Source organism: Rhinopithecus roxellana, chromosome 10, assembly GCF_007565055.1.
Source record: "Rhinopithecus roxellana isolate Shanxi Qingling chromosome 10, ASM756505v1, whole genome shotgun sequence".
NCBI lineage: Eukaryota > Metazoa > Chordata > Mammalia > Primates > Cercopithecidae > Rhinopithecus > Rhinopithecus roxellana.
The window spans coordinates 98,166,997-98,193,427 of record NC_044558.1 but is presented as its reverse complement, the minus strand read 5'-3'; the positions used below and the strand labels follow the sequence as shown (position 1 = coordinate 98,193,427).

Below are 26,431 nucleotides of genomic sequence, written 5' to 3'. Positions count from 1 at the left end.
AAAAAAAGTTAAAAATAATAATAATAAAAGAAAAAATAGCACCATATTACTTCAACAATCAAGTACATTATCCCTTACATTAAGTAGATAATACATTTAGGTATGATGCCCTCAAGTCCAAAAGATTCCAATTCTGAACTGTAAGAGGAAACTGAGTTGAAATGTTGTTATGCAGAGCCAAAATATGGCCACAGTGGTACAGCTGGCTCTGACCCCAGTGCCTATGCTCTGACTATGCTATGAACATAGGCCACCGGGGTCAGAGCAGCTGCACCACTGCACTCTTTTGCTTCACTATAAATAAGATGGTCAACCAAGTTTTGATGACACATTCTTAAGACAAAAACATTCTGCAGCCTGCTATTTCAAAGGGCAGACAGAATTGTATTCTTGCAGACATTATTTCCTTAAAATTCTTAGTTTCTTATTTTTCATATGGTCTTTCTTTCGGCATTGGCAGAGAGGATGCTGCCTTTATATATTGTTCTCTATTCTAACTACAACTTCATTTTCACAAGTTTATGAGTGTCCTCCTCCATTTTTGCTCTATTCTTTACACTTTCCACTCTGCTAAAGAACAGTATTTACGATACTATTATTCAACCATTACGTTCAAACGCCAAAACCATTCACAAAATAGCTGGAATACATAAACCTTAGAACCACAGTCATCTATCTTATTTTCTCTTTTTTTTTTTTCTAAGATGGGGTCCCGATCTGTCACCCAGGCTGGAGTGCAGCGGCGTTCCTGCTTCAGCCTCCTGAGTAGCTGGGACCACAGGCATGCACCACCATGTCTGGCTGATTTTTTAATACTTTTGGTAGAGACAGGGTTTCGCCATGTTGCCTAGGCTGGTCTTAAATGCATGAGACCAGATAGCAACATGGCAAATCATCTCTACCAAAAATACAAAATATCAGCCGGGCATGGTGGCGAGCACTTGTAGTCCCAGCTACTGGGGAGGCTGAGGTGGAAGGATGGCTTGAGCCCGGGAGGTAGAGGTTGCAGTGAGCTGAAATTGCGCTACTGCACACCAGCCTGGGTGACAGAGCCAGACTCTGTCTCAAAAAAAAAAAAAAAAAAAAAAATTAACTGTTGGCAAAAATGTAGAGAAATTAGACCCCTCATCCACTGCTGCTAGGATGGTAACATGGCACAGCCACTTTGGAAAACAGTCTGGCAGTCCCTCAAAAAGTTAAGCACACAGCAATTCCACTCCTAAATATCCAAGAACATATGTTCATACAAAAACTTGAGAACAGGCGGAAGGAGGGAATGGGAAGTGACTAATGATTATGAAGTTTCTTTACAGGTTGACTAAAATGTTTTGGAAGGAGACAGTGGTGGTGGTTGCACAGCCTTGTAAATATACCAAAAAACCACTAAATTGCACATTTAAAATGTATACATAAATTATATCTCATTGTAACACACAAACACTTAGAAGAGGTTCCATTTGCCCCCTTAGGAAAAAAATCAGTAAGCTTATTTAGGCCACCTCTTACCTTCTGCTAAATTAATGAGCCTTACATTCATTACATTCTTCGATTAAAACATTTTACAATTCTAAATTTGAGACTTTAAAAGGTAAAAACTAGTCTCCCCATCGCCTGGATTTTGTGGCACTGAATGGTTCTGGGCTTCCTATTTTTGGCGCTCCCGTTGAGTCTATTTGGAAGCTCCTCTTCTGCTGCTGTATCTTGATATCCCTAGCCCTCTTCTCATTCCATACGCTTACTAGATAATTCCGTTCCACTTCTACAGACACAAATAACATCTTAATGTTGACAATTCTTAAATATTTCCAGACAGATCTCTCTCAGCTCCACACACAACTTTTCATTAGACATCTCTACTGGGTGTCTTACAGACACTGAAATTAACATGTCTAAAACTTGACTAATCGTCACTCTTCCCAAAATAATAAAAATCAAAATCGAATTCTCCTCTGTCTTTTACTACTACCCTACCTACTTAGTTTCTGTTTGTTTTTCCAGAGACAGGGTCTTACTATCTTGCCCAGGCTGATCTTGAACTCCTGGTCTCAAATGATCTTTCTGCCTCAGCCTCCCAAAGTGCTGGGATTACAGGCGTGAGCCAACGCATGGCCTTCTCTACTTACCCAGTTTCCGAAGCCAAAAACCAGGGTTTTCTCCTTAATCCTTCCCTCCTCCAACTTTATCCAATCAATAAGCTCAACTGGGCTCTCTGAAAATGTCCTCTACTCTTCTGCATCCTAACTACTTCTACTCTAGGTTGGGGAATCATCACCTTTCCCATAAATTATAGTATCTTCCACACCTCCTTGCCTCTCAACAAATTTATTCTCACATTGCAGCAAAAGCCCTACCCCAGCCCTTACTCCCTAAAACTCTTGACCTAGTCTTAAAAGAGCCTTTGTGTTCTGGCTCCTACTTCTCTCTCACCACATGACCCTCTCCTCACCCTCACTGTTATGCTTCAGCAATTCTGAAACACTCACGATTCTTTTGGTTCTAGGCACTTACAGGTGCCAACTCCTGTCTTCCTGACTCTCAACTGCCCACACCTTTCTTGTCCTTAAGGTCTGTGCGTAACATGTACGTTACTTCCCTTGGTTAAGTCTTCCCTGACCCTTCCATGGCCTGGCTAGTTGCTCCCCTTCAGGCTACTTTAGTACCTTACACTTAATCCCATCTTCACACTTACTATTATACTATATTGTAACAGTCTCCTATGCTTCCTACCAGACTGTAAGCTCCTTAAAGGTATGTACACACACCGTCTCTTGGTAGATCGTTCTATCCCTAGCATCTAGCAGAGGCTGCCACATAGTAAGCACCAAAGAGCCCGGCATGATGGCTCACACCTGTAATCCTAGCACTCTGGGAAGCTGAGGCAGGAGGAATGCTTGAGTCAAGTTCAAGACCAGCCAAGGCAACACAGTGAGACCCCCAACTCTACAAAAAATTTAAAAAGTAGCCAAGTGTGGTGGTACACACTTGCGGTCCCAGTTACTCGAGAGGCTAAAGTGGGAGGATCGCTTGAGCCCAGGAGGTTGAGGCTGCAGTGAGACGTGATCACACCGCTGCACCCTAGCCTGGGCGACAGAGAAACCCTATCAATAAAATAAAATAAGCACTAAACATGTTTCCTGCGTGAATGAAACGTAGTGACACCAGTAAATCAACTGTTTTTATATTGCTTTTTGTTGTTGTTGCCCAGTAAGAAAAACTTTTACATGCCCAAGAATAATTTATATGCACCCTGAACAAAGAAAAAAATGCATTTACATTCACCTACATTTTTCCATAGGGTTATAAAAGTGACCTAATAATTTTCACAAGGCATGTCACAAACAACTTTACTAGAATTTACCCCTGTAACTCTCTATTTGTGAAATCTTGGGAAATACCTTAACTATTACTGGGCTAAACTGACCTTTTTAAAAAAATATTGCATTATCATTATGATTGTTTTTCAGAGACAGGTTCTCACTTTGTTGCCCAGGATGGAGTGCAGTACTATTCACAGGTGTGATCATAGCCCACTATAGCCTGAAACTCCTGGGCTCAAGCAACCCTCCTGCCTCAGCCTCCAGAATAGCTAGGACTATTCACAGGTGTGATCGTAGCACAATATAGCCTGAAACTCCTGGGCTCAAGCAACCTTCCTGCCCCTGCCTCCAGAATAGCTGGGACTATTCACAGGTGTGATCGTAGCACACTATAGGCTGAAACTCCTGGGCTCAAGCAACCCTCCTGCCTCAGCCTCCAGAATAGCTAGGACTATTCACAGGTGTGATTGTAGCACAATATAGCCTGAAACTCCTGGGCTCAAGCAACCTTCCTGCCCCTGCCTCCAGAATAGCTGGGACTATTCACAGGTGTGATCGTAGCACACTATAGGCTGAAACTCCTGGGCTCAAGCAACCTTCCTGCCCCTGCCTCCAGAATAGCTGGGACTACAGGCACACACCACCGCACGTGCTAAGCTTATCTGCAAAATACAAAAATGACAACTTCACATTTCATTTCTTCAGAAGGATGCTGTAAGAACCAACTAAATGTATGTATATCATTTGGCTTACTTGAAGAAAAGGCACCACATTAATATAAAGGACAATACCAAGGCAAAGAAAAGTTCCAAGGTCTAGTTACTTTCTATACTCCCTTAATGCCAAACTTGGTGACTTAACTTGTTAGGGATGGTGGCCCTTTTTACGAATATTTCCGAAAAAGAAAGGCTAAGCACACTCACAAATTGTAAACAAGGTTGCCATGTTTTCCTTGTTTGAATTGGAGTCTTCCATTTGCAGTGAAGGTGGTACAAAAGAAAGACTGTCTGAAGATACATCTACATGACCTGTCCCCATAGCAACCTCCTGAGTGATGGAGGAGACAGCCACAGGTTCTAGGCTGAGGCCAACTTCATGGAGGGAAACAGATTCTAGGGAGGCAAGGTTGTGTGAGGTAGAGAGTGCCACGCTTACAGAGTTGGTGCTCATGGCCACAGTGTGGATGGAGTCACTGAGGGCACTGTCAGACATGCCATTGACCCGACTTGCAATGTGGTCTGTCTCCATGACCACAGGGAGCTCCAGGCCATTCCCATGCATGGGTATCACACCACCATGTCCTACAGCGTCTGCTGCAAGGTTGTTGCTCACAGAATCCACGGACAGAGGTTCATGACTTCTGGAGCCATTTGGGATTTGGGAATGGTCGCCTGCAACACCGTCCATTGTAAGCTCCTCTGCCATTCCATCTGTCGAAATTGGGCTGGTAACCCTAGAAACGTTCTCCATAGTGATTGCTGTGTCCAAGGCCACCTCATGGCCATCACTGGGATGAAGACTTTGGGCTCCATGTGTGTTCACAGAGCGAGAATCTATCGAAACAATGCCTGGTTCTAATCCAACATTTCCATTGGACTGATAGGGATCTAGTGCTGAAGGGTTATTGGTGATAGATAATGCTGCATTACCATCAACATTTATAGAGTTGGGGTGGATGTACTGAGGAGGTGGTCTGTCAGCTAAATAAGATAAAATGCCTGAGAAAAGGAAAAGATAAGATATTAGAGACTTATAGTACATTATTGAAGAATTCCAAGCACTAGAAGCTACTTCCTTACAAACATTACTAAGTTCAAATAATCTCCTGCTTCTTTAATTTAATCGATACACATTATTTTATAAATAGCAACATACACATACCATAATTGAGTTTTTCCTGTAAAACTCAAAAATCCTTAAAAAGTTAACCATGTTCCTTTGAAGCTAACTGGGAATCACTAACAAAAACACTGCCTTTAATATACATATGGTTGCAATTCCTGAGTCCTAAGGCGTAAAATTTGCTCTACTAATTATTAAAAGGTAAAATGATTAAGAACAGATCTTCTACATGAAAAATAAAATTAAATATAATTTAATAAAATTAAACTATCATAACACAAACTATTTAATACAAGTCACAATTGTACCTGTTTTATTAAAACAAAACAAATTAACACTTGTGCTTGGGAGGATGTGGTGAAATGACACTTACTAAACTGCCAGTGGGAATGTAAACTGCTAAAACTTCTTGGTGAAGTATATATATTAAGAACCTCAAAAATGTTAATACCCTCTTGTACAAGAAATTCCACTTATGGTAATCTTCTCTAAATCCATTTTGTAAATATTATACATAAAGACATTCATAAGAGCGTTACAATGGTAATAAAAGCTGGAAAAACCAAACTGTCCAACAATAAAGATAATAAACCATCAAATACCCATTCAGTAGAAAGTAATGCATCATTAAAAAGGATAATTATGAAAACCATGTAGCGGCAAAGGAAAATACCCATGTAACAGCAGAGAAAAAGATAAAGTGAAAAAAGTAAGGATAAACAATTGTATAGAAAGTATGGTCTTGGGCCAGGCACAGTGGCTTATGCCTGTAATCCCAGCACTTTGGGATACTGGAGTGGGCGTATGGCTTCAGTGCAGGAGTTCGAGACCAGCCTGGGCAACATGCCAAAACCCCATCTCTTTTTTAAAAAAAAGTTATTTATAAAAAAGAGAGTATGGTATGGTCTTAAGGCAGGTATGTGCCTGTAGTCCCAGCTACTCAAGAGTCTGAGGTGAGAGGATCACTTGAGCCCAGGAGTTCCAGTCCAGCCTGAGCAACATAGTGAGACCCCGTCTCCAAAAGAAAGAAAGAGAAAGAGAGAGAGAGAGAAAGAGAGAGAGAGAGAAAGAGAGAGAGAGAGAAAGAGAGAGAGAGAGAGAGAGAGAGAGAGAGAGAGAGAGAGAGAGAGAGAGACTCTCTCTGTACTGCTTGACTGGAATTATAGCTGCAGAATTATAAAGACTGAATGAAAGAGATACTGGAAGAAAAAGAAGAAAAATGTGCAATTAAGAAATTCAGCTTAGTCAAACTGTATTAATAATGTGTTATACGCACATTTTAAGAGGAAAAGTACATAAATATAAACAAAGATATTTTTCCTGCCTAGAGATTAATATCTAATAGTGACAAACAGAAAAAAGTGTTATTCAGATCTTCAGGAACTAAACTTAAAAGCTGGCGCCATTCTTTTTTTCTAACATCCCAAATAACTACAACACTTACCAGGTAGAATGGTTCTGAAATAACTGCTCTCCAGGTGAGGGTAAGGTGGTGGAGGTAGGGTGTAGTTTCTTTCAGGCAACCCACACATCACCCCTCGATCTCCAATACCCATTGGGAGCATTAGAGACAGAGCAGAAGGCAGAGAGCTCAGGGAGGGACCCAGGTTTGGAATTGCCACTGGGAGGCCTACAAAACAAAATTTTTTTTCTCAGTGAAAAGAAAATAGGTAATTAAAAATTCTCACGACAACCACTGGCTAAATTCTTAGAAAGGTCTTTACATATGGGCAAAAATCTCACCTAGTACCCCTTTTCATCCTTAGATAGATGATGTGCAAATATCCACAGTCCTAAACAAAGTAGTCGTAGTCCCAAAGATAGTTTTTAAGTTAGTTCTAAACTGACAAGTTAATACTCCAATTGTCTGTATCGTGCTTAAATACCAAAATATTTAATTAATTAATTATTGATTGATTTGAGATGGAGTCTTGCTTTGTTGCCCAGGCTGGAGTGCAGTGGTGTGATCTCAGTTCACTGCAATCTCCGCCTTGAGGTAGGGTTCAAGCGATTCTCCTACCTCAACCTCCTGAGTAGCTGGGATTACAGGCACACACCACCACACCTGGCTAATTTTTGTATTTTTGCTAGAGACAGGGTTTCACCATGTTGGCCAGGCTGGTCTCGAACTCCTGGCCTCGAGTGATCCGCCCTCCTCAGCCTCTCAGAGTGCTGGGACTGCCACCGTGCCCAGCGAAAATATTTAATTTAGAATTAAAAACCGAGTTTAAACACAAGAAAACAAATTATATAGAGAAAAAAATGGAAACATAAAATATTCACAGGAGTGGTCCCTAGGTAGTGATAGTATGGAATTTTTTTGGTATTTTTTAAACTTTATTATATTTACCATTTTATATGGTGAGAATTTTTCATTTCTACTTGGAAAATAACGTAATTTAGTTAGATGTAAAACTGTACATGTACATTTTTATACCTTTTGTATATATGCTATACTTAGTGATTAACAAACCTTTAAATGTGAGATTGTATCTACTTTGAGTTATATGTACTTCCAAAGTGAAATGACTTTTACTGTGCCTAAGTATCATAATAAATACCCATCAACTAGGTCAGTGCTGACTGGCATATTTTTGCCAGGGGCAATATTTTTTTTTTTTTTTTGAGACAAGGTTTTGCTATGTTGCCCAGGCTGCAGCACAGCAGCATGATCATGGCTCACACAGCCTCAGCTTTCCAGGCTCAAGTGGCCCTCCCATCTCAGCCTCCTACATAGCTCCTACATAGCTGGGACTACGGGCATGTGCTACTATGCCCGGCTAATTTTTATTTTTTTCTTTGCAGGGATGGGGTCTCCTTATATAAGTTACCCAGGCTGATCTTGAACTCCCGGGCTCAAGTGATCCTCCTGTCTTGGCTTCTCGAAGTGCTGGGATTACAGGCATAAGCCACTGTGCCTGGTCAGCAATATTTTTTAATGTTTTCCTCCTTAACAAGAGTGCCCACTAAAAGGAATGCCTACAAAACAATCAAGTGGGCTAACCACTAATTATTTTTTAAAATTTCTTTTGTGGACACTTAAATGTGAAGAGACCCTAGTTTCGATGAATCTTATTTAACTGCTGCATTTTATTAATTAAGCAAGTAATTCTCTTTAGAGAACTATTTAAACAATACATAGATTTATTTACACTAACTCCTACTTTGACAAAGAAAGTCCAATACATTACCATGTCATTGATCCTAAAGAACTGACAGCTTGGCCGGGCGCGGTGGCTCAAGCCTGTAATCCCAGCACTTTGGGAGGCCGAGACAGGCGGATCACGAGGTCAGGAGATCGAGACCATCCGGGCTAACATGGTGAAACCCCGTCTCTACCAAAAATACAAAAAACTAGCCGGGCGATGTGGCGGGCGCCTGTAGTCCCAGCTACTCCAGAAGCTGAGGCAGGAGAATAGCGTGAACCCGGGAGGCGGAGCTTGCAGTGAGCTGAGATCCAGCCACTGCACTCCAGCCTGGGCGACAGAGCGAGACTCCGTCTCAAAAAAAAAAAAAAAAAAAAAACAAAAACTGACAGCTTATCATTATAATAATCAATAGAATATATATTCCATTTATATTCCATTTCAATGGAATAAGAAAATGAAGCTAGGCAGACAAAAGGTTTTAAAAGTACAGTGATGGCTGGCACGGTGGCTCACGCCTGTAATCCCAGCACTCTGGGAGGCCAAGGAGGGCAGATCGCCTGAGGTCAGGAGTTTAAGACCAGCCTGGCTAATATGGTGAAACCCTGTTTCTACTAAAAATACAAAAAATTAGTCGAGCGTGGTGGCGCGTGCCTATAGTCCCAGCTACTCGGGATGCTGAGGCAGGAGAATTGCTTCAACCTGGGAGGTGGAGGTTGCAGTGAGGCGAGATCGCACCATTGCACTCCAGCTTGGGCAATAAGAGTGAAACTCCACCTCAAAAAAAAAGAAAAGAAAGAAAATTAGCCAGGTGTAGTGGCACGTGCCTATAATCCCAGCTACTCCGGAGGCCGAAGCAGGAGAATCATTTGAACCTGGGAAGCAAAGGTTGCTATCAGCTGAGATCATGCCCCTGCACTCCAGCCTGGATGACAGAGTGACATTCCATTTTAAAAAAGAAAAAAAAAAAAGTACAGTGATAGGAAGAATGAATTTTTCCTATACTATTTTGCTGCGTATGGAGGCTCATGAGGCATTCCATGTAAAAGCCCCATGTAAAAGTACCACACTTCTTTCCACTAATTTTAGACCTGGTGCACCTGTAGTTATTGCCATTTAATTTCAAACCCGGTGGAATATAAAGCCCAATTCCCCATGCTCTCTGGGAAGAGTTATTAGAGTAACTTTAACTGATTCTCTTCTATTAACCCAGGGACAGAGTACTAAAGTGTGAACCAGATGAATGGGCAACCCTAAATAAAATGCCAAGTTATTTACAGCTCTGGACAAAAAGCTACCAACTTAGAAGAGGACTATCAGAAAAAAAACTGCTACTACTATCCACTAGAATTCTAATATTCTACCTCTACAAAAACCTTCTTTTCCATTACCTATCACATGTTGAACCACCATTCAGGCCTGCTTACCTTCTCCCTTCTACCCTTAAAGGGGCTCTGATCTCTTCTAGACTCCATTTAGAACTGATAACATAGTTAAGTGTTGAAAACAGTAGGTCTCCCTTACCACTTACCTGGGGCAGGGATGGCACTGTGAGTGGGTGAGGCAGCCAATCCCAGGTGACTTCCTGAGACTGGCAAGGCATTGCTCACAGAGGATGAAGTCAGCTGCTCCATCCCCACTGGGCTCAGGTTCATTTCATTCATTCTAGAAAAGAACACACACAACTAGTTATGCAAAAATTTACTCTGATGACTGTATTAAGATACTGAAGAAACTGAAACAGTGGGGATGGGGAAATGGGACTTGGCCAACGATTCACTTTTACACTCAACAATTCTCTTAGATAGCTAGTGCCATATTCTTTCTACTGATAAGAAAACTGAGATTGAGACATTAAAAAACTCAATTCAATGTCACATAGCAGAAATAGGATTTGAATTCTGCCTTGCTCGAAACTCTAGGCACACCATCTAAAGCAAGGTTTGCAGTCCTTACAGCACAATGGCAATGACAGTTTGTTTTTTTTACATCACTCAAGCTTCATCTTTCACAATATTTATTTTTCTCCAAATGGCTTATTATTTCAAACCAGTAGTTTTTTAGGCAGTGCATTTTAACTTACTCAAATAAATTTTACTAACCATTTCTAATAGGAGTTAAAGATCCAAATTATCAATGATGTGAAAAGCACCATATTTTCCCCATTCAGCAACAGTTTACTAAGATTCTGTATCAGTTTTTAATGTCCTAATATTAATGTCCTCCATATATTGAGGGTCACTATGCAAGCTTTGCTACCACTTCATTTAAAATGACTTCAAATCCTCACACCAATTCTGCAACGTAAGATAGATAAGGGAATTACGGCTCAAAGAGGCCATGTCATATGCCCCAAATCACATAGCTATTAAGTGAAAGAACACAGATCAAACTGCAAAACACTGCCAAAAAATTTTTCATTGCACCAAACTTTTTTTAACTACAGACTATTTTTAGCAAGGTAAAGAATCTAGGAATCACCTTTTCTATGCCATCCATCTTGCACTGCCATTACAAATGTCTTTTGAATAAGAGTAATACTGATTTGAATAAAACAGCACTGAAGGCTGTTATCAAAAAGTATTAGTTCTTTTATCAGAATTCAGAGACTGCCATATTACAAATATTATAGAACCACTAGGCTAGCCAACAGGTTATCCAAAAGGGGCTCTCTAATGACCTCCAGTCCTTACACTGGGGATAATAATGAATTATTCTCTGCATATGGGAAGGCTGAAGCAGAGAAGCAGAGAAGAGGAATCAAATGAGGTTACATATTCCTCAGCAGTGAAATCAAATCTAAATAGGTTTTTAATTCTGAAAAATGGCAACGCCATTTTATCAATCAACCTGAAAATAATAATAGCTAAAATTTATGGCTCCCTTACCATGTGCTATGTATTGGGCTAAGTGATTTACATGTAACTATCTCTCTTAATCCTTTTGTTTTTGTTTTTGAGACAGGGTCTTGCTCAGTCGCTGCAAGCTGGAATGCAGTGGCATGATCACAGCTGACTGCAGTCTCTACCTTCTAGGCTCATGAGATCCTCCCACTTCAGTCCCCCAAGTAGCTGGAACCACAGGCATGTGCCCCCATGCCTGGCTAATTTGTTTTTATTTTGAAGAGATGGGGTCTCCCTATGTTGCCCAGGCTGGAGGTCAGTATTATTCTTAATCCCACTTTAAAGATGAGGAAACTTAAAATTCAGTAATGCTAAGAAACTTAACCCAGAATCACATAACCAGTAAGGAGAGTTGGGATTTAAATTCAGATCTAATTTAAGAAACCAAAGCTCTTAACTATAGTAAGAAAAAGACATTACAATAAAGGAACTATATTGCCTTTTACACAGTTGCAATACATTAGGGCCTATCTACTTATATTGTGGCGTATATTTAAAGTTCCACATAGACCTGTTTCCTGCATTATGATACACCCATAAGTTTCACCCTTATCTCTGGCCATGTATCCCATAAAACTAAGCTCTAAGACATCAATAAAATGTAAAAGGCCAACCTAGTACCTTGTATAGAACAGACATTCTGAATTTTTTTTCTAATTGGATGGAGCAATGCTAACTCATCATCCTTATCAGAAAGACAGCTAGAAGCATCTGGTAAATGAGGTACACCTTATGAAGAACAGCATGCTAATAACAGTTTTTATTATACTATAAAGCAGGCCAGGCGTGGTGATTTACACCTGTAATCCCAGCACTTCGGGAGGCCAAGGCAGAAGGATCGCTTGAGCCCAGGAGTTGGAGACCTCCCTAGGCAACACAGTGAGACCCCTGTCTCTACTAAACATTTTTTTTTTTAACTTAGCCAGGCATGGTGGTTCGTGCTTGTGGTTCCAGCTACAGGGGAGACTGAAGTGGGGAGGTCGGGGCTGTAGTGAGCTCTGCTTGCACCTCTACACTCCAGCCAGGGTGACAGAGTGAGACCGTGTCTTAAAAACAAAAAAAAAAAGCAAACAATCCCTGTAGCCTAGAGAAAACATATCTCCTTAATTTTGAAAGCTGCTGGGCATGAGTTGATTTAAAACAGACTTTTCCCATAACTCTTTATAACTACAACCAAAATTAAAACACTACAATCACTACAGCCATAACAGCCTACTTAACAAATTGGTTACAATATTTTTTTAAAAGTACAACTACAGGTCTGCACCTTCAACTCTCATTCTGAAAATTCCTGATATTTATTTAATCTCAAGATAAAAATCAGCATGGTGTTTCTAGGTTGAGTCCTAGGTCTTCTCACACCAGAGTTTAATGCGAGAGGCTCAGCAGATTTCTGCTTTGTTGTGAGTCACTAAAACATGATGACCTCAGCAGCCATAAACCAAAGGTAATGAGTATCCCACAGAGAGAAGGCAGATGAAGGGAATGTACAATATGATCCTTATAAGACTTTCTCATTCTAAAATGCAATTCTGTTCTCATTTTCTTTCTCCTATGAGATTCTAAGAAGCAATCCCGGAAGATGGCAAGAATCAAGATACTAAGCTCTATCTTACCTACTCATTTAGGGTAAAATAATTTCCTACACAGTTCTGCGGTTTACGTGTGTGTTTCTAATTGACCTATGCAACCATCTGCCAGGTGCTGATTTTACACCTCTTCGCATAAAATATAAGAAACTGAAATGTAGCCACTTTGCAAAATGCAGTGGGGTTTCAATAATTTCAATGAATTTGTGCCTTATCTTCCTCATTCTAAACATATGGCCTTTGAAAGGGTCTTGAAAAAACAGCCAAATACAACAATTTCTTTGGCCTGCTTCTGTACTTAAAAGTACTTTAAACATCAGCACAAAGCTTGCAGAATTAAGAACTTAATTCCCTCACTCTATCGTCCCCGCCATACCAGCAAAACTCAAGGTGAAGCATAATGAGATAACAATACACGTTGGAATCCAGAAAAATACATTAAACGCTCAAATAACTGAAAGACACAGGAAAAAGGTGTCAACAAGCCAACAATAAACGTGTGGCTATTGGGAACAACTTTTCACATGTGGAGTAAATTAGGATGCACGAGATTACATTCCATCCAACACTTGTTTCTGGATTTCTTGTTCCCTTTGCAAATCACACCTGTAACCTTCTTAATGGCACCAAAAACAACGGCACTGACCCTGGACACTCACTTGCCAGATAGTTTCCAAAGATGTCACCAGTGCTGAAGCCCACCTCCCTACTTACCTGTGATGCATCGGCTTGGGGCCAAATGTCAAAGAAAGGAGCGCTCGGGTGGTGGGGAACAGGCATCAGGGTTTGCGTTCCAGGGTCACGTGCTACCGCATCTTGCTCACAACCGCTGCACCGACGCGGCCACTCGTCCCCGGGGTCGCCCGGGGCCGCCCAACTTCTCCCGACGGCCGGTGGCCGTGCACCCCGTCACGGGTTGGGGCATGTCGGGGAACACCCGGGGCCTTCCGTCCAGAAGCTTCGGGAGGGGAGCTGCCCAACCTGGGGGAGTGGGACAAGAGCGGTCACCAAAACCACAACGAGGTCGCAGCCCCCATCTTCTAGCCACCTGAGAGCCCCAGGCGCTGCCGACACCGCCTCCCAAGGGCTGCGGATTAGCTCGCCGGCCAGGGGCCCGCAGGCCGGGCCGCCTCTCCCCGCCCCGCTCCGGCCGGGCCCGCGCGCAACCCACCTGACAGCTGCGCTGGGGGCGCGCGCGCCTGCCCCACTGCTTTGTTCCTCATCCGGGCAGAGTTCGCCTCGGGGCCCTGCCCGTCCCCTCGGCCCCCTCACCCCGGGGGCCGTTGCCCTAACGTTTCCCGCCCGGCCCGGCCCGGCCCGGCCCGGCCCTTCCCGACCCGCTGCTTCCTCAGGGCCGCACCCTCCGCGGCGCGTTTCCGGCTCCTCAGTCACTCTCGGCATCCGCCGCTCCGCCCCCAGTGCGTGCGCCCTCCCCGCCGCGGCCCGCAAGCGGCGCCCGCTCACCGCCTCGACCCTCTCCCAGCCCAGGCCTCTCCGCGCCTGCGCACGGCAGATGCGCTGGCCGCGAGAGGCTGGGCCGCGAGCGCTGCGTCTCCATCCGGCTGGCTAGAATCGAGCGCCGAGCGATCGACCCAGAGTTGCTAGGCGACCAGGGTTGCTGTACCTGCAGGGAGGGAGTTTTGAATCCCCTAAATCCCGCAGACTCAAGATTTCAGTCTTCATGACATTCCCCTACTAGAGAAGCATGGGTCCACACAAAGCCCCCAAAATTCGAAGTACAAGATTTGGCCCCAAGAGTTGCCTCTGCTGCCCAGGAGGAATTGAGATTCTATCCTGAATATTTTTCGCCGTCTGCTACGCCTGAAGGCTGTCCAGTTTGCCTGCTTCCCATCGTAAATGCTGGGGTTTGGGATTTTAAACAAATTTCCTTCCCCTTTTCTCTGCCCTTAGTTCTCTACTGCGCGCCAGGCACTGTGCCTAACGCTCGGAGTACCGAGATGGCTTTAAAGGAAAATGGTCCCAAGCTCCTGAGCAGCAGACGTTGAAACTACACCACACTGCCTGGTGGCTCCCTTACAACAGCAGAACAGCAGATCCAGGGATTCTTCCTCTCATTCACAAAGCGTTTGTTAAATTAGATCTCAAACCTAGGGATACACAGCAAGGCACAAGCCCTGACCTTCACCTGCCTGCAGTCTTGACCTTCTTGATTTAGACTTCTATTTGTTGTCAACAGAGAGCAAAACCAATGTGACCTGCCTGCCAATGTTCAGTGAAGTTTCCTCATCTGGAATGTGCTTTCTCCCCATGAGAAGTAAAGGAAGGGAAACATTTTGGGGGTTGACATCCCACCCAACTCTCATCCAAAACGTTGCATGTGCCTCTACCCTTTCATATTAGATTGGACTGATTGGACTGATTGGAGTTGGGTGGGATGTCAACCCCCAAAATGTTTCCCTTCCTTTACTTCTCATGGGGAGAAAGCACATTCCAGATGAGGAAACTTCACTGAACATTGGCAGGCAGGTCACATTGGTTTTGCTCTCTGTTGACAACAAATAGAAGTCTAAATCAAGAAGGTCATCATCCCAACTGAGAGACAGTATTCCTTGAAATGCGACTTCAAATCTGGAGCCTAGAGAATGATGATGTATCTTATTACCAGCCGAATACTTTCACTAGGTTTGGGTTTGGATGTCTATTCTTTTGGAACAATTTTATTAAGTTGAGAGGTGAACATAAAAATCAGGTCACATAAATGTAAGAGCTAAAACCATAATACTTAAGAAAATAAAGACAAAAATCTTTGTGACCTTGATAGGACACAAAAATCACAAGCTATTAAAAAATTGGACGAGGTGCAGTGGCTCTCACCTCAGCACTTTGGGAAGCTGAGGTAGGAGGATCAGTTGAGCCCAGGTGTTTGAGACAATCCTGGGCAATAAAATGAGACCCTGTCTCTACAAAAAATAAAAAAATTAGCTGGGCATGGTGGTATGCATGTGTAGCTCCAGCTACTGTGCCCGGGAGTGTGAGGTTGCAATGAGCTAAGATTGTGCCACTGCACTCCAGCTCAGGTGACAGAGGGAGACCCTATCTCAAAAAAAAAAAAAAAAAAAAAAAAAAAAAGACAAATTGAACTTCATCAAAATTAAAATGGTTGATCTTGAAAAGATACTGTCAACAAAATGAGTCAAGCGAGAGACTGGGAGAAAATATTTTCAGAACAAATATCTGACAAATGATTTGTATCTTGAATATATAAAGAACCCTTTAAATACAATAATAATAAGACAATTAAATTTTAAAACTTAGGCAAAAATCTCAACAGCCATTTCACCAAAGAAGATATATAGATGGCGATTAAGCACACAAAAAGATGTGCAGCATCATTAGGTATCAAAGAAATGCAAATCAAAGCACAATGAAGTCATATTACACACTTACTAGAATGGCTAAAATTAAAAGACCAACTATAACAAGTGTTGGCGCAGATATGGAGCAACTGGCACCCTCATGTTTTGTTGGTGGGAATGCAAAAAAATGTCACAGCCATTTTAGAATGGCAATTTCTTTTCCCTCTCTCTGTCTCTCTTTTTTTTTTTTAGACAGTGTCTCACTGTCACCCAGGCTGGAGTGCTGTGCTGTGGTCTTGGCTCACTGCAGTCTCTGCCTCCTGGGTTCAAGTGATTCTCCTGCCTCAACTTCCCCAGTAGCTGGAATTACAGGTGCTCACCAGCATGCCCAGCGAATTTTTGTATTTTTAGTAGAGATGGGGTTTCACCATGTTGTCCAAGCTGGTTGCGAACTTCTGACCTCAAGTGATCTACCTGCCTTAGCCTCCCAAAGTGCTGGGATTACAGGCATAAGCCACCATGCCTGGCTGGCAATTTCTTATACTTCTTATACCATACAATTCTCCATACTCCTTAGGTATTTACCAAAGAAAAATAAAAACATATGTACAAAGACTTGTACACCAATGTCCATAGCTGCTTTATCTATAATAGGCCAGAACAGGAAATGACCCAAATGTCCATCAACTGGTAAATGAATAATGATAGTGTACAGTATCTATACAGTGGAATTCTACTCAGAAATAAAAAGGAACAAGCTGTTGATACATGGATGGATCTCAAAGCCATATTATGCTAAGTGAAAGAAACCAGACACAATAGACTACATGTTTTGAGTCCAGGTATATGAAATTCTAGAAGAGGCAAAATTGTAGTAGTAGAAAGCAGAGAAGTGATTGTCAGAAGTTGGGAATGGGTTGGGGGATGAGATTGCCTACAGTGGGGGCATAAAAGAACTTTTAGAAGTGACGAAAATGGTCTTGATTGTGGTAGAGGTTATACAACTGTATATATACATCTGTCCAAATTAATCAAATAGTAAGCTTGACATTGGTGAATTTTACTGTATGTAAAAATACCTGAAAAAGTCAATTAAAAAATTATGTCAAAATTTGAAGTGTTCTGACTCTACTCCCCAGACTAGGCCCACTGTATATGCTCTCTCATACTATCAATGTTTATTGTAATTAATTGTTTAATTTTCTATTTTGCCAAATAGATTTTAAATTTTGGGGAGAAGATTCATGTCTATCTTATTTAATGCTATACAACATAGCACTATACCTGGCATATATTAGATATTCAATAAATTGCTGATGCATGAGGGAAAGTCGAACTGGCATAATTTGAAGCCACACATATTGACTCACATATCTATTTACTTGGAGATGTACAGCAAATGGTTGCTCAAAGATTGCCTTAACTGCTGATTTGGGGTGACTTACCCCTTTAAGGAGACTCCACAGTGCTGTTAAGACAGTAAAAACAATGGAAAGGCCAGACACAGTGGCTCATACCTGTAATCCTAGCACTTTGGGCAGCCAAGGCTGGTGGATTGCTTGAGTCCAGGAGTTCAGGATCAGCTGAGCAACATGGTGAAACCCTGTCTTTACAAAAATTACAAAAATTAGCCCGGTGTGATGGTACATGCCTGTGGTCCCAGCTACTTGGGAGGCTGAGATAGGAGGATCCTTTGAGCCTGGGAGGTTGACAGTGCAGTAAGATGTGATCAGGCCACTGCCACTGCACTCTGGCCTGGGCAACAGGGCAAGACACTGCCTCAAACAACAACAACAACAAAAATGGGAGAAACTGGCCAATCACACAAGTAGAAATGAAGAGCTTTGGCGTGGCAGAACAAGGAGGATACGTTCTGAGGAATGCATCCTTAGGCAATTTTGTGGTTGTGCAAACATCATAGAGTGCACTTACACATACCTTGATGGTCTAACCTACTACACCCCTAGGCTAGATGGTATGGCCTATGGCTCCTAGGTTACAAACCTGCATAGCATGTTACTGTACGGAATACTCCAGACAATTGTAACATCATGGTGTTTGTGTATCTAAACATATCTAAGCATAGAAAAAGTACAGTAAAAATATGGATAAAAGATGAAAAGATGGTATGCCTGTATGGGGCAGCTTCATTATAATCTTATGGGACCACTCTTGTATATCCAGTCTGTCGTTGACCAAACCATCATTGTGTGGCACAGGACTGCATTAGCATGATTGTGAAATAATGATGGAGAGTAAAATCAAGGGTAGACCTTAGAGATAATATCAATGAAGACAACCAGATAACAACCACTAAGATTTTTCCAGGACGTCAGAGATAGACACAGAGGGCAAATTACCTTTAAACATTATCTCCTAGCACTAAAGACAAGGACAGTAATGGGTAAACTTGGCCCCAGATTTAGCTGATCAGGATATCTTACTTTTAACAGACCTAATTAAGGTTTAAAATCTTGCTTCCTATTCCTTATGGTAAAGAGGATCTAGAAATAAAGACCTTTTATGTGGGTAAACCTATTCTTTCGCATTCTTGGGATTCCTGCCATAAGTTTGATACAATTATAATGTATAATGTAAGGACTGACCTCCTTCTTTATTTAATATTTGCAGAGAGGCATAGAGTTTATTCTACAAATGTTTGTTGAGTGTCTACTATGTGCCAGGCATTGCTCTAGGAACTGGGGGTATATAGTAAACAAAACAGGCAAAAAATACAAGTTCCTCTGGAGCTTACCTTATAATGAAAGAAGATAGGTAATAAAGAAATAAGTAATTAAAATACACAATATTCCAGATAGCAATAAATAACATAAAAAAAGAATGGCTGAGAAAATGGACAGAAAATGCCTGGGGATGGGCCTGCGATTTTAATAGGGTAGACAGAGAAGTCATCACTCAAAAGGTGACATTTAAACCAAAGGGGAGGAGAGAGTGATCCATGCAGACATCTAGAGGGAGAATGTCTCAGTCAGAAAGAAGGTCAAGAGCAAACGCTCTGAGGCAAGAGACTGCCTGGTGGATTTGAGAAATTGCAAGGACACCAGTGACTCTAGAACTGTACTGCCTAGCGTGATAGCTGCTACCTACCTGTGGCTATGGAGCCCCTGACATGCGCCTAGTTTACATTGTGCAATTATTTTAGAGTGGGGAGTAATATAGAGAGATTTTTATCAATAACCCCAATTCTTTACTCCTCTCGGTAGCCAACCTTTTTTCTCTCGGGAAAAAATGGAGTCTATTTTTCTGCCCCTTGATTCTGAGTTTGCCATGTGGGACATATGCTTGAACTGAGCTGAGGTCAGGCCAAATCACTGATCCTCGGGCTCAAGAGCTAAATATGTGCTTAGTGTTTTATTGACAGCATTCTGAGGAGGCTGCCCCCCTTATCTTGGCTACCACTGAGTCTCTGCTCTGATCTTAGGAAACTGACACATGGGTATAGAGGATTAAGCACTAGTACTTAGAACAATATTTCTCTTAGATTAATGTCCTAAGTACTTGTTCAACTCCTCTAAAAGCTGTGGAATTACTTGTTTTCTAAACGCAGTATATGTGGCTGTAGAACTGGGGTAATCTTGTGTGTTCTGTTAACTCTTAAGAATTTTTTTTTCTTTTTCTTTCTTTTTTTTTTTTTTTTTTTTTTTTGAGACAGAGTCTTGCTCTGTCACCCAGGCTGGAGTGCAGATCGCATGATCTCAACTCACTGCAACCTATGTCTCCTGGGCTCAAGCAATCTTCCCACCTCAGCCTCCCGAGTAGCAGGGATTACAGGCATGCACTACCATACCCAGCTAATTTTTGTATGTTTTGTAGAGATGGGGTTTTACCATGTTGCCCAGGCTGGTCTTGAGTGATCCTTCTGCCTTGGCCTCCCAAAGTGCTGGTATTACAGGCATGAACAACCATACCCGGCCAAGTCTTAGGACTTTAAAGGCTGAACACATCTGGTTTCAAACTAATTCAGTTTCTCAGATCTGAAGGAACTGTACGAATTTCTGTGAGAGTCATGCACAATGAATGAATCCAGACTCTACTCAGTCTTTCAAACAACACCCCTCTAACTAGATTGAGCAGAATAAGAAATCAAAGAGTGAGCCAAAAAAACAAAACAAAACAAAACAAAAACACATCATCTACACCACGACACAGAGGACTTCTGTGACCAAATGTGGGGTGGTTTTCCCCACACACCAAGCAAGCAATCAATTCTGCAACACACACCAACTGGGTGCCCTCCAATTTAATTCCAACATTATCTACCTGGAGATAGCATCAGATCCCACAGGTTGAGGGCTCAGTCCCATCAGACTTCCCCCTGACCCTTCCTCATCAGACACCAGTCACAAGTCCGGGCCTCTGGAACTTCTGACCAACCGGCTTCAAATTGGGGTTTCCATGACTCCCTCTTTAGGTCCCATTAATTTGATAGAGTGGCTTACATAACTCGAGAAGACACTTAACTTAGGTTTACTAGTTTATTACAAAGGATATTACAAAGGATACAGATGAAGAGATGCACAGAGCATGGCACAGGGAGGGGGTGCAGAGCTTCCATGCCCTCCCTGGGCGTGCCACCCTCCAGGAACCCCCAGGGGTTCAGCTATCCAGAAGCTCTCCAAACCCTGTCCTCTTGGGCCTTTAACAGAGACATTATTGGATAGACATGACTGACTACCAGGCAGAAATGTAACTGGACAAAAAGGGTGTGATCCAATACTAGTAGACTGAGTGGGGAAACCCAGCAAGGCCTGTCTGTTCACATTCTTCCTAGTCTCATCCGTGCAGCGTTCCTTCCTCCAGGGGATGGGGCAGGACTCCTGAACTGAGGGTCTCATGACCCGCGATTATAAAGGTGGTGGAAGATAAGAGTTCTGCTGTGGGCTGGTGAAAGAAGGGCAGGGCAAGTTCAGAGAGAGAAAGAGAGAGATTCTGTTTTCTGAGGCCTGCTTCTGAGTGCCCTAACATTATAACAAAAGACTATAACAAGAGCTTAGGGAGTTACAAGCCAGGAACTGTGGACAAAACCCAATATATCATAATATCACAGAAGGGAAATGGTTTTAGGAGTTTAGCCAAAGAAATTTTAATGTTCATATCTCTGAATTTTAACCTAAAAGGAGAAGGTTATTTAAGCTTTGGGTTTTAATTTATGCCTAGCAATTTGATAATGAGGATTTTTCTTAAATTTGGAGGATTATTCTGTGGGTAATTTATTTGACTGCATAACCTCTGGACAGCTATACTGGAATGGCCTTCATTAGAAATAGCAAATAAAATCAGGAATGAGTTTTTGACCTGGGGTCCACCATATTTTGGGGTTAATTTAACTGATGTACTGTTCTGATTCATTTTAGAAGTTTAAGGGGCAAAAACTGAACTGCCTGTCCATGAGTCTAAGATGATAAACAAAGGAGCAGTAGTTGCCATTGAAGGAAGCTGGAAATTCAAGAGAGAAAGACAAGATCGCTGTCTTTGTTAATGGTCTCCTAAAATTCCAACAACAATGATAAAATAAATGAAAAAGTAACTGAAAATTTACCTCCAAAGAAGGTCCATAGCCGGGCACAGTGGCTCACGCCTGTCATCCCAACACTTGGGAGGCTGTGGCAGGTGGATCATCTGAGCTCAGGAGTTCAAGACTAGCCTGAGCAACATGTTGAAACCGTATCTCCACACAAAAATATAAAAATTAGTTGGGTGTGATGGCACATTGCTGTGGTCCCAGCTACTCGGGAGGCTGGTCGATTGAGCCCAGGAGGTTGGGGCTTTGGTGAGCCAGGATCGTGCCACTGCACCCCAGCCTGGGCGACAGAGCAAGACCCTGTCTCAAAAAAAAAAAAAAAATGTTTTTTGTTTTAGCAACTCTCCAAGGAACAGATAATTTTCATATTTTACAAATGGTTCCAACACCTAGAAACAGATGGAAAGCCGCTCAACTTATTTTTAAGAGTTTGAAATAATGCTGATACCAAAAAAGGAGAGCACAAGAAAATGAAACTATGAGCCAATATAACTTGGGACTATAAGAAAAAAATTTCTAAATAAAATATTAACAAATTGAATCCAGCATTGTATAAAAGAATTATGACTTCATAGGATTTTATTCTAAGAATGTAAGATGGCTCAATGTTGGAAAATCTATCATAGCAATTCACTACAATAACAAATAAAAAAAGAAAATACATGATTATAGATGTTAAAAAGCATTTGATAAAATTTAATAGCCATTCCTGATAATAACAAACAAATTTCCTTAACTTGGTAAAGAATATCTACTAGATAGTGAAACATTAGAAGCTTTCTTATTGAAATACCAAGATGGGCTGGGCGTGATGGTTCACACCTGTAATCCCAGCACTTTGGGCCACCCACTTGGGAGACCCAGGCGGGTGAATCATGAGGTCAAGAGATTGAGACCTTCCTGGCCAACATGTTAAAACCCTGTCTCTACTAAAAATACAAAAATTAGCTGGGCATGGTGGTACATGCCTGTAGTCCCAGCTACTCGGGAGGCTGAGATGGGAGGATGGCTTGAGCCTGGGAGGCAAAGGGTGCAGCGAGCCGAGATTGTGCCGGTTGCATTCCAGCCTGGGTGATAGAGTGAGACCCCGTCTCTCAAAAAAAAAAAAAAACCATCTTGAGTGGGTGTTATTTCACAAGTGTATAAATTTATTCAAAGCTCATTAAGTTGTATATTTAACATCCGTGCATTTAATTGTATGTAGATCTTATCATGTTTAAAAACCATTAGAACTAATAAGAGAGTTTAGTGAAATGACTGGATCAAAGATTAATATGAAGTAATCAGTAACTTTGAATAACAGGAAAAAAACTTATTCACTATAGCAACAAAACCTATAAAACATCTTGAAATAAGCATAATAAAATATGTTCAAGACCTACATGGAAAAACCTTTGAAATTAATTAATTAATTTATTTTTATTTTTTGAGATGGAGTCTTGCTCTGTGGCCAGTTTGGAGTGCAGCGGCGCAATCTTGGCTCACTGCAACGTTTGCCTCCTGGGTTGAAGCGATTCTTCTGCCTCAGCCTCCTGAGTAGCTGGGACTACAGGCACGTGCCACTACGCCCAGCTAATTTTTGTATTTTTAGTAGAGACAGGCTTTCACCGTGTTGGCCAGGATGGTCTCGATCTCTTGACCTCGTGATCTGCCTGCCTTCACCTCCCAAAGTGCTGGGATTACAGGCGTGAGCCACCGCACCTGGCCAAAATTTACTAATGAGCATAAAAGAAGACCTGAAGAAATGAGTTCTATTATGTGCATATATGGAGAAATGTAACGTTTTTAAACAAAAGGTAATTCTCCCCAAATTAATCTTTTTAATGGAGACAGGGTCTTGCTCTGTTGCCCAGGCTCAGTGCTGTGGCATAATCACAGCTCACTGCAGCCTCGATCTCCTGGGCTCAATCAATTCACCCACCTTAGCCTCCTGAGTAGCTGCGACCTCAGGCGCATGCCACTATGCCTGACTACTTTCTGTATTTTTTTGCATTGATGGGGTCTCCCCATGTTGCCCTGGCTGGCCTCAAACTCCTAGGCTCAAGTGATGTGCTTGTCTAAGCTTCCCAAAGTGTTGGAATTACAGGTGTGAGCCATTGCACCTGACCCAATTTAATCTTTCTATTTAACACAGCCTCAATTAGAATCGCAAGTGGTGTTTTTTTCCTCATCAATATTAAAAGTGCACGTTGCGTTCTTTGGTCTTCTTTTCCGAATTTGGGCAGTCCTTGCCCAAAAGTTCTTCCAGATGAATTTTAGAGTCAGCCATTCATTCTCCAAGCCTTGAGTTTGGTGCCTCTTCATAATTTACACCAGGGTGTTATATAGACAAGAGGAGGCCTTGTAAAATTTGCGGTAGGAGAAGGTAGCCTTAAACAAGGAAGAACAGACAAAAGCTAGAAGGAAAGGATTAAGATACACTTGCCCATCTGCCCCCTTTCATGAGCAGACCTAAATAGGACTACACAAACCCAGCCCCAGTTGCTCTTGGCAGGTTAGCATGTGTTACTTGATCTAGCCAGCCTTAGGACAGCTTTAGGTTGGAGAGAACGTTTATCTGGGTCAAAACTGACTGGAGAGTAATCAGGAGTCAAAACTTCTTCTTTTGATCTCTTATGTAAAGAAGGTAACCCCCACCCCATACCCTGCACATCATGTGAGTAAAACAGTCCTATTCCTACTGGAAAAGTCACTTATTTTCAATGCTTTCGTCCTTTAGGAAAGAATGCTCTGTCAGCATTCTTTGTGACCATGCAGTTAGGTCATTATATTACTTGGATCCTATAAAAAGACCACCGTAGGATCAGGATTTGACCAGTTTTTTTAGATGGAGTTTCACTCTTGTTGCCCAGGCTGGAGTGCAATGGCACGATCTCAGCTCACCACAACCTCCGTCTCCTGGATTCAAGTGATTCTCCTGCCTCAGCCTCCAGAGTAGCTGGGATTACAGGCATGCACCACCACACCTAGCTAATTTTATATTTTTAGTAGAAATGGGGTTTCTCCATGTTGGTCAGGCTGGTCTCGAACTACTGACCTCAGGCGATCTGCCTGCCAAAGTGCTGGGATTAAGACATGAGCCAACACGCCTGGCCTTGACCAATTTTGATTGTGGTATTAGGGGAGAGAGAGAGAGAGAGAGAGAGAGAGAGAGAGAGAGAGAGAGAGAGAGAGAGAGAAAGTCTTGTAGCTACCTCTTCCTCAGAGACAGAATTTATAAGGAGCCAGAAACCCTGATCCAAGAGTTCTAATTTCTAATGATAAATCTGTTGGTTTGGGCCAGATCAGGGGGTGTTGTTTGAACTTTCTACACATTTTCTCTTATTAAGTTTCACTGAGTTATAAAAATAAGTAATAGTGCTGTTATTAACAAGTTAAACAGTAGAAAGATTTATAAAGAAAAATGAACATTCCCCCTTACTCCCCAATGCCACCCTTTCTTTTTAGGCAACGAATGCAAAAAACTATTTAGTGTATGTCTTTCTATTTCATTCTCTATGCTCACAGAAACACATATAAAGGACACACACATCATGTAGAATTGTTTTTATGTTCCCGCTGCATATGTCACTCTGCAATTTGCTTTTTTCACTTAACACATTGTGGATATGTCTGCAAGTTCTTACATATAGATTTTACTCATTATTTTTAATAATAGCGTAATATTCTAAGATTTTTAACTCTTTTCCTATTGATGGACATTCAGGCTGTTCAGGCTGTTCCTCTTTTCTCCTCCTCCTCCTCCTCCTTCTTCTTCTGAGTCTTGCTTTGTCGCCCAGCCTATCTCAGCTCACTTCAACCTCCACCTGCTGAGTTCAAGCAATTCTCTTGCCTCGGCCTCCTGAGTAGCTGGGACTACAGGCACATGCCACCTTGCCTGGCTAATTTTTAGGATTTTTAGTAGAGATGGGGTTTCACCCTGGGAGTCAGGCTGGTCTTGAACTCCTGACCTCAAGTGATCCACCCACTTTGGCCTCCCAAAGTTCTGGGATTATAGGCATGAGCCACCTCACCTGGACTCTTCTTTTTTTTAAATCACTACAAATGTTGCAATAAAGATTATTGTACACATAAATAGGTATTGCTACATTTATTTTGGTAGGACAAAACAGGACAGATATCTGAATCAAAGGATGTGATGTGCACTATTAATTTTAACAGTTTCTTTAGCTGGAATGTGGAGGTACAAGCCTGTAGTCCCAGGTACTCAGGAGGTTGAGGGAGGAGAATCCCTTGAGCCTGGGAGGCGGAGGTTGCAGTGAGCAGAGATTGCATCACTGCCCTCCAGCCTGGGTGACAGAGTGAGACCTGTCTCAAAATAATAATAATTTTAATAGTTTCTTGAAGCAATTTATGCTCCCACCCTTTCCTCAAATCCTTGCCTGCCCTGAATGTTAGCAATCTTTTAAAGTTTTGCCAATCTGAGAAGGAGAAATGGCACCTCAACTATTCTTCCTTTTGCTCTCTTCCAATCTAGTCCCCAATCTGCAGATACAGTTATCTTTTTTGAAACACAGATCTTCAAATGTCACCTCCCTGCTTAAAGTATTTCATTATCTTCCTGTCACTCTTAAAAGTTAAAATATTTGACATGGCCAAAAAGCACCTTGTGGTATGACAGCCTACCTGCCTGTGTGGTGGACTTTTCTCCTAATAGAAAGGGCTTTCTCAATTCTACTGAGAAATTGTGATGATATATTATAAGCTGTTTGCCAGTACAAACCTCATTGGGAGCTACAACTTTTAATTTTTCTTTCTTCTTTTTAAAAGATGGG

At 42.0% G+C, this 26,431-nt stretch overlaps 1 protein-coding gene across 2 annotated transcripts in view; it reads right to left on the bottom strand.

The window, feature by feature from the left end:
- The window catches only part of PRDM4 (PR/SET domain 4), a 29,096-nt gene extending 14,799 nt beyond the window's left edge, over positions 1-14,297 (bottom strand). The window contains exons 1-5 of one of the 2 annotated variants that reach the window (XM_030939434.1): positions 14,158-14,297; positions 13,512-13,778; positions 9,837-9,970; positions 6,604-6,789; positions 4,241-5,035 (exon numbers count right to left, since the gene is read on the bottom strand). In XM_030939434.1, coding sequence (XP_030795294.1) covers positions 4,241-5,035; positions 6,604-6,789; positions 9,837-9,970; positions 13,512-13,522 — 1,126 coding nt within the window. In that variant the 5' untranslated portion in view covers positions 13,523-13,778; positions 14,158-14,297. Of the gene's footprint in view, positions 1-4,240; positions 5,036-6,603; positions 6,790-9,836; positions 9,971-13,511; positions 13,779-13,968 lie in introns of both variants that reach the window. The other variant, XM_010360662.2, reaches the window with a different exon arrangement.
- Positions 14,298-26,431: the final 12,134 nt, after the last annotated feature.